Here is an 8,717-nt window from a genome sequence, read left to right as displayed (position 1 = left end):
CCCTTCCCTCCTGTCCGCCCCGGTCCCTACCGGGCTCCCCGGCCCCGCTCCACGCCTGCGCCCTGCGCCCCGCGCCCGCCGCGAGACTTCCGGCTGCGGCGAGAGAGCTTCCGGTTTGCAGAGCGCACTTCCGGCGCGGGGGGAGCGCTTCCGGGGCGCGCGCGGGCGGGCGGGCGGGCGATGGGGGAGCCATAGGAGGAAGGGAGGGAGGGCAGGGCAGGGCGGGGGGCGGCCTCGCCATGCGCTACAACGAGCGGGAGCTGCTGTCCCTGGCCCGGCAGCCCGCGGAGAAGGCGGCGGAGATCCTGATGCGGGTGCCCAAGAAGGGCAGCGGTGAGCGGGGAGAGGCTGCGCGGGGAGCGGCTGGGGGCAGGAGGCTGGCGGAGGGGTGAGGCAGGAGTGGGAAGAGAGGGATGGGGATAGGGATGGGGATAGGGATGGGGATGGGGATGGAGATACGGATGGGGATAGGGATAGGGATGGGGATGGGGATGGAGATAGGGATGGGGATGGAGATAGGGATGGGGATGGGGATAGGGATGGGGATGGGGATGGAGATACGGATGGGGATAGGGATAGGGATGGGGATGGGGATGGAGATAGGGATGGGGATGGAGATAGGGATGGGGATGGGGATAGGGATGGGGATGGGGATAGGGATAGGGATGGGGATGGGGATGGGATAGGGATGGAGATGGGGATGGGGATGGAGATGGGGATGGGGATGGAGATAGGGATGGGGATGGGGATAGGGATGGAGATGGGGATAGGGATAGGGATGGGGATGGGGATGGGATAGGGATGGGGATAGGGATAGGGATGGGGATGGGGATGGAGATAGGGATGGGGATAGGGATGGGGATGGGGATGGAGATACGGATGGGGATAGGGATAGGGATGGGGATGGGGATGGAGATAGGGATGGGGATGGAGATAGGGATGGGGATGGGGATAGGGATGGGGATGGGGATGGGATAGGGATGGGGATGGAGATGGGGATGGGGATAGGGATGGGGATGGGGATGGGGATGGAGATAGGGATGGGGATGGGGATAGGGATGGGGATGGGGATAGGGATGGGATGGGGATGGGGATGGGATAGGATGGAGATGGGGATGAGGATGGGATGGGGATGGGGATGGAGATAGGGATGGGGGTAGGGATAGGGATAGGGATGGGGATGGGGATGGAGATAGGGATGGGGATGGGATAGGGATGGGGATGGGATAGGATGGGATGGGGATAGGGATGGGGATGGGGATAGGGATAGGGATGGGATGGGATGGGGATGGGGATGGGATAGGGATGGGGATGGGATGGGAATGGGGATGGGATGGGATGGGATGGGATGGGATGGGGATGGGGATGGGATGGGGATGGGATGGGATGGGGATGGGATAGGGAATGGGATGGGGATGGGATGAGATTGGGATAGGGATGGGAAGGGGGATGAGGATGGGGATGGGATGGGGATAGGAATGGGATGGGGATGGGGATGGGATGGGATGGGGATGGGGATGGGATGGAGATGGGATGGGGATGGGGATGGGGATGGGATGGGGATGGGGATGGAGATGGGATGGGGATGGAGGATGGGATGGGGATGGGATAGGGATGGGATGGGATGGGATGGGATGGGGATGGGGATAGGGATGGGATGGGGATAAGGATGGGATAGGGATAGGGATGGGATGGGGATGGGATAGGGATGGGATAGGGATGGGGATGGGATGGGATGGGGATGGGATGGGATGGGGATAGGGATGGGGATAGGGATGGGGATGGGGATAGGGATGGGGATGGGGATAGGGATGGGGATAGGGATGGGGATGGGGATAGGGATGGGGATGGGGATGGGGATGGAGATAGGGATGGGGATGGGGATAGGGATGGGGATGGAGATAGGGATGGGGATGGGGATAGGGATGGGGATGGGGATGGGATGGGGATGGGGATAGGGATGGGGATGGGATGGAGATGGGATGGGGATAGGGATGGGATGGGGATGGGATGGGATGGGGATAGGGATGGGGATGGGGATGGGGATGGGATAGGGATGGGGATGGGGATGGGGATGGGGATAGGGATGGGGATGGGGATGGATAGGGATGGGGATGGGATAGGGATGGGGATGGGGATAGGGATGGGGATGGGGATGGGATGGGGATAGGGATAGGGATGGGGATGGGGATGGGATAGGGATGGGGATGGAGATAGGGATGGGGATGGGGATAGGGATGGGGATGGGGATGGAGATAGGGATGGGGATGGGGATAGGGATGGGGATGGGGATGGAGATAGGGATGGGGATAGGGATGGGGATGGGGATAGGGATGGGGATGGAGATAGGGATGGGGATGGGGATAGGGATGGGGATGGGGATGGGGATGGGATAGGGATGGGGATGGGGATGGGGATGGGGATAGGGATGGGGATGGGGATAGGGATGGGGATGGGGATAGGGATGGGGATAGGCATGGGGATAGGGATGGGGATAGGGAGGTGCTGCAAGAGAGGGCCTGGGAGCTCTGGAGGGCAGGACTGGTGGTACTGCAGCAGAGCTCTGAAGCTGGGGGAAGGTCTGGAGCAGGAATGGCACAGGGCTGGAGAGGGACTGGAAGGAACTGGGCGCCCTGGGGAGCAGGGCTGGTGGTACTGGAGAGTCAGGGCTGGCAAACTCCAGGGTGCTGCAGCTCTGGAGCAGGCTGCCCAGAGAGGTTGTGGAGTCTCCCTCTTTGCAGAGCTTCCAACCCCCCCTGGGCACTGTGCTCCTGGGCAAGCTGCTGGGGGTGCCCTGCTGGAGCAGAGGGTTGGACTGGGTGAGCTCCAGAGGCTCCTTCCACCCTCTCCATGCTGGGATTCCCCTGCAGGGTGAGTGCCCAGAGGATGCCCTTCCTGGGCAGGGTGGGTGTCATGAGCTCATCTGGGAGCACAGATCTGAAGTGCAGCAGGGCTTGGGTTGGGTTGAAGCCAAGCTGGGGGCTGGCACGGGCTGGCAGAGGCTTCCCCCAACCCTCCTCTCGCTGGCAGTGCTGAAGAAACGTCTTGTGAAGCTCGTGGTCAACTTTCTCTTCTACTTCAGGACAGATGAGGCTGAGGTATGGAGCCCTTCTCCCCCTCTCTCCCTTCTCTGGCAGTTGGCTGTGTAGGCTTTGCCCAGGGGCACAGTACCAGGCTGCTGGAGCAAGGACAGAGCCCTCAGGTTCCCTTCACTGACTTCCCCTCACAGCCCCTCGGGGCAGGACTGCCCACACCCCACTGCTTCTGCTCTGAGCTCACAGCAGATCTGCTGCACTGCAGCCAGCTCTGGGGCCTCCAGCACAAGGAGGACATGGAACTGCTGGAGTGGGTCCAGAGGAGGCCAGGAAGATGCTCAAAGGGGCTGGAGAACCTCCCCTGTAGGGACAGGCTGGGAGGGTTGGGGCTGTTCAGCATGGAGAAGGCTCCAGGAGACCTCAGAGCAGCCTCCCAGTGCCTGAAGGGGCTCCAGGAGAGCTGGGGAGGGACTTGTGACAAGGGCTGGGAGTGCCAGGATGAGAGGCAGGGTTAAGAAGCTTGCTCCAAGGGCTCTAGGCAGGCTCTGGGGGTCCCAGCCACTGGTGGGTGTGGGTTAAATCCTCTCCCTGTGGCTCTCTTCCAGCCCATTGGAGCTCTGCTGCTGGAGCACTGCAGGATCACCAAAGAGGAGGAAAATGTCTTCTCCATCAGTGAGTGCTGCAGTCCCTGCACCCTCCCTTGGGGCACAGAGAGCTGCCTGAGAGGAGACAGCTCACTGCTCACTGCCTGCTTTTGCCTCTGGCTTTGTGCAGTGGAGTCAGTGCCCCTCAGCCATGCTGCTGCTGCCTGGGCTCAGTGCCCCTCAGCCTTGCTGCTGCCTGGGCTCAGTGCCCCTCAGCCTTGCTGCTCCCTGGGCTCAGTGCCCCTCAGCCTTGCTGCTCCCTGGGCTCAGTGCCCCTCAGCCATGCTGCTCCCTGGGCTCAGTGCCCCTCAGCCATGCTGCTCCCTGGGCTCAGTGCCCCTCAGCCATGCTGCTCCCTGGGCTCAGTGCCCCTCAGCCCTTAAGCTCCTCAGCTGCCACTTGCAGCCTGGCCTGGCCATGCCCTGTGCCCAGCTGTTTCCTCACTGGCTGAAGCAGTGGCACAGCTGCATGGGAGGCCAGGAGGTGTGAGAGGAGCCAGAGCAGGGCTTGGTGCTGGTGGAAATCCCTCTGCAGGCAGCTCTGCTGCTGCTGCTGTGCTGCTGCCTCTCATCCCCACCAAGTGCTCCTCAGCTAAACCATCTGCAGGGCTGCCCCAGCCCTGTCCCCCCAGCCAGCCCCAGTGTCCTTGTGCTGGTGGCCAGGGCTGCAGCTGGCTGCTGCTGTGCTGTGCTTTGTGAGCAGCCTTTCATCCCCAGCTCAGCTCTGTGCCAGAGGTATGTGGCCAGCACAACAGGATGTGTCCAAGGCCATCTCTGTATCTCCTGGCCTGGCTGCTGGCCACAGCTGCTGCTCTGTGCTCAGCCTGCTGCTGTCCCAGCCAGGGGAGGTTGCTGCCTCCACAGGGCCCTCAGGCAGCCTGGACAGAGGATTCCAGAATGGCTCAGCCTGGGAGGGAGCTCAGAGCTCCTCTGCTCCGACCTCCTGCCATGGGCAGGGGCAGCTCTCAGCTTGGCTTCTCCAGGCCTCATCCAGTCTGGCACTGAGCACCCCCAGGCAGGAGGCAGCCACAGCCTCCCTGGGCAGCCTGTGCCAGAGTCTCACCACCCTCACACTCAAGAATTTCTTCCTCAGCTCCACTCTAACCCTGCTCTGCCTCAGCTCCAAACCATTCCCCCTTGGCCTGGCTCAGCAAAAGTCTCTCTGCAGCCTTCCTGCAGGATCCCTTCAGGTCCTGGCAGGCAGCTCTGAGGTCCCCCTGAGCTTTCTCCCCTCCAGGCTGCACACCCCCAGCCCCCCCAGGCTGTGCTCACAGCAGAGCTGCTCCAGCTCCCTGCTCTCCAAACAGACTTCCTGGAGTCCAGAATTCCAGACGCTCAGAATGCCAGGTGGGAAGGGACCTCAGGGATCCTGGTCCAAGCCTTCTGGGTACCAGAAGTGAGCAGAGGCTCTGAGGAGCTCTGGTGGGAGAAGCCTCCTGAGAAAAGTGCTCCTGGCAGTGCCAGTTGGTGCCAGGTCCTGTCCTGAGGGCTCCCTGCAGGCTGCCCCAGACCCTCAGCAGCAGCCTGGAGCTGTGGGGACTCAGGACCAGAGCTGTGGGGACTCAGGACCGGAGCCGTGGGGACTCAGGACCAGAGCTGTGGGGACTCAGGACCGGAGCTGTGGGGACTCAGGACCAGAGCTGTGGGGACTCAGGACCGGAGCTGTGGGGACTCAGGACCGGAGCTGTGGGGACAGGAATTAATGAAGTGTCCTCATTATGCCTGCTAAGGACCTAGGGCTGCACAGGGACTTGCTCTGTGCTCTGCACAGCACCACTGCCCTCCAGCACAGCACCACTGCCCTCCAGCACAGCACCACTGCTCTCCAGCACAGCACCCCAGCCCTCCAGCACAGCACCACTGCCCTCCAGCACAGCACCACTGCCCTCCAGCACAGCACCACTGCTCTCCAGCACAGCACCCCAGCCCTCCAGCACAGCACCACTGCCCTCCAGCACAGCACCACTGCTCTCCAGCACAGCACCACTGCTCTCCAGCACAGCACCACTGCTCTCCAGCACAGCACCCCAGCCCTCCAGCACAGCACCACTGCCCTCCAGCACAGCACCACTGCCCTCCAGCACAGCACCAAGCCCTCCAGCACAGCACCACTGCCCTCCAGCACAGCACCCCAGTTGCTTCCCTGGGGCCTTTCCCCACTCTGCTCCCTGAAGCTCTGGTGGCTGCTGCAGGGAGGCTCAGCCCCAGGCTGGCTGTGGTGCTCTGGTTCAGCTCTGGGCTGTCACAGCTGAAGCTCTCTTTGCTCTCTGAAGTTTTTGGCTGCCAGAAGCTGCCCAGTCCCAGAATCCCAGCATGGGGGGACTGGAAGGGACCTCCGAAGATCACCAGTCCAACCCCCCTGCTAGAGCAGGATAAATCCCAGAGGAACACCTCCAGGCAGGGGTTGAAGGTCTGCAGAGGACACTCCACAGCCTCTCTGGGCAGCCTGCTGCAGGGCTCAGAGTGAGGCAATGCTGGCAGCAGCTGCTCCAGGCCTGCTGGGAGGTCCCCAGGGTGAGGGCACTGAGGCCTGCCCAGGCTGCCAGCCCAGGCACAGCTCCCCTCAGTCACTCAGGGCTGCTCACTGGGGCCTGGGCAAGGACTTTGGGGCAGAGGCAGCTCTGGCAGGACCTCCCTTGTGAAGCCTTTCCCCTGGCAGGTTTCATCGAGGAGCCAGAGAGGAAATACTGCTTTGAGTGTGCCAGTGAGGAGCAGTGCCAGGAGTGGATTGAGGCCCTCAAGAGAGCCAGGTACTGAGCCCTGCTGCCAGCCCTGCTGCCAGCCCTGCCCTGGGCTGCTGGGGGGAAGGCTGGGGAGGAAGAGGTCAATGTCACAGACTCCTAGGTTGGGCTGGAAGGGAGCTCAAAGCTCATCCAGCTCCAGGCCCCTGCCATGGGCAGGGACACCTCCACCAGCCCAGGCTGCTCAAGGCCTCATCCAGCCTGGCCTTGAACACCTCCAGGCAGGAGGCAGCCACAGCCTCCCTGGGCAACCTGTTCAGTGTCTCCCCACCCTCACTGCAGGAATCTTTTCCTCTTCTCCAGTCTCAATCTGCCCTCTCCCAGCTCCAAGCCATTGTCCTTCATCCTGCCCCTCCCAGCCCTTGTCACAGGTCTCTCCCCAGGGGCTGCCCTCCTGGTGCTGCTCATGCAGCAACCTCTCAGCACTTCTCTCTTTCTCAAGAGCTTTTTGTTACCCAACATGGCAAAGCCTTGACCCAAATCAGTGCAGGGACCAAAGGCTGGGCCTGAGCTCCCAAGAGGGCAGACCTGAGGGGGAGCCATGGCTGGGGGCTGGGACTGCAGGAGCAAAAGAAAGGCCAAGCAGAGCCCTCCCAGCCCAGCTTCCCCTAGGCCCTGAAGAGCAGCTGGCCCCTGCCCACCCCCCTGCCAGCTCTGTCTCTGTCACCCCTGCCCAGCCCCTGCCAGCTCTGTCTCTGTCTTCCAGCTATGAGTTCATGAGGAGGACTTTGATCTTCTACCGCAACGAGATCCAGAAGCTGACAGGGAAGGTGAGTCCCAGAGCCCCAGAGCCACAGCCTTGGCTTGGGGTGGAAGGGAGCCTGAAGCACCTCCAGCTCCAGCCCCCTGCCATGGGCAGGGACAGCTGCCCCCAGCTCAGGTTGCTCAGGGCTGAGGCTCTGCAGTTGCCATCTCTGGAGCCTTCCCAGCCCCCCCTGGCTGTGTGCTGTGTGCCCTGCCCTGGGGGTGCTGCTCTGGCAGGGGGCTTGGCCTGGCTGATCTCCAGAGCTCCCTTCCCCTCCCCACGCTGGGGCTGGTTCTAAGATCCCTTCCCTGTGCTCCTCCTTGCTGCAGGACCCCCTGGAGCAGTTTGGGATCTCGGAGGAAGCTCGATTCCAGCTGGGAGCACCCAAGCAGTGAGCCCTGGGCTGGGCTGAGCTGGCCCTGGGCTCCCTCCAGAGGGTCACCCCGAGGCCCCCTCCCCAGGGCCAGCAGCAGCAGCAGCTGTCAGCAGTGACCAAGTGACTTTTAGTGGGGGTTTTATTTATTATTTTGTATGATTTTTGTAAAGGGAATTTGTGGCCCAGTCCCTCCCCCTCTGCCCCAGCTGGGGAGGGAGCCAGCCCTGCCTGCTGCCCCCAGGCTGTGCCAGGCTGGGAGCTGCCAGCTGGAGAGGTTGGTAAGGGGCTGGAGCTGCTCTGCTTCAGCTCCAGGCTGTGCAGCAGGTCAGAGCTGGGCATTAACCCTTCACTCCCTGAGCCACTGCTGCAGCTTTGCTTCCCTTTGTCATTGCCCAGAGACCACAAAACTGTGCCAGGGTGCCAGGGGGCTGCCAGGGAACAGGGAGCTGCCTCCCTGGGGCTCCTGCAATGAGGAGAAGAGGGCTCAGGAACATTTCTCCTCAGGCTCTACCCCTTCAGCCCTGGCTCTGGCTGCATTGACTGCCCAGAGCTGAGGGATGGGACTGCAACCCCCCCTGCACCCACAGCTTCCTGACTCCTGCAGCAGCTGCCCTGGAACCTGAGCAGGAAAACCTGCAGGAGAGGCCTCTGGGAAGGCCCCAGGTGACATTGTCAGAGGGTTGATGGCAGGAAGGGGCTTGGCTCATGGCTGGGGCAGGTCAGTGCAGCCTGAGGGCTTGGCTCTGAGCTCTGCTCTCCCCTGGTTCTCTAAAGGCTGCACAGCAGCTCCCCAGCTCCAGGTGCTGGGGGAGGATTTGGGTCTCTGGCTGCCAAACAAGAGCCTCCTGCAAGCTGCCCTGCTTGGCCCTCTGTACCCCACACTGCTGGGCACCAGGAGGGTGGCAGCTGCCACTGATGCTTTATTTTGAACCTCAAAGCCAAGATTGTTTGTTTTTTTTCCCCCTCCCTTTGCCCTCAGTGGCTCCAGGTGCTTGCTCCAGAGGTTACCAAAGGCAGCAGAGTGGCACAGCTGCCCTGCAGGGATAAGCTGAGGACAAGGTGGAAGCAGGGGACAGGATGAGTTAGGAGACAGATGGCAGCTGCAGGGGGAGCAGCAGTGAGGGATTAAACCCAGGCCCCCAGCAGGGCTTGGGGGCTTTAGGGAATTGGTGTCCTC

At 62.3% G+C, this 8,717-nt stretch overlaps 1 protein-coding gene across 1 annotated transcript; it reads left to right on the top strand.

The window, feature by feature from the left end:
* The first annotated feature begins 233 nt into the window (after nucleotides 1-233).
* Nucleotides 234-7,559, top strand: PLEKHJ1 (pleckstrin homology domain containing J1). The gene is made up of 6 exons (XM_054396297.1): nucleotides 234-333; nucleotides 3,031-3,098; nucleotides 3,641-3,707; nucleotides 6,338-6,428; nucleotides 7,126-7,189; nucleotides 7,494-7,559. The coding sequence occupies exons 1-6, from the start codon at nucleotides 240-242 to the stop codon at nucleotides 7,557-7,559; spliced, it is 450 nt and encodes a 149-aa protein (XP_054252272.1). The 5' UTR covers nucleotides 234-239.
* The last annotated feature ends 1,158 nt before the right edge of the window (nucleotides 7,560-8,717 follow it).

Source organism: Indicator indicator, chromosome 36, assembly GCF_027791375.1.
Source record: "Indicator indicator isolate 239-I01 chromosome 36, UM_Iind_1.1, whole genome shotgun sequence".
Lineage (NCBI taxonomy): Eukaryota > Metazoa > Chordata > Aves > Piciformes > Indicatoridae > Indicator > Indicator indicator.
Note: the sequence above shows the minus strand (reverse complement) of the source record. Positions and strands in the feature narration are given on the sequence as shown.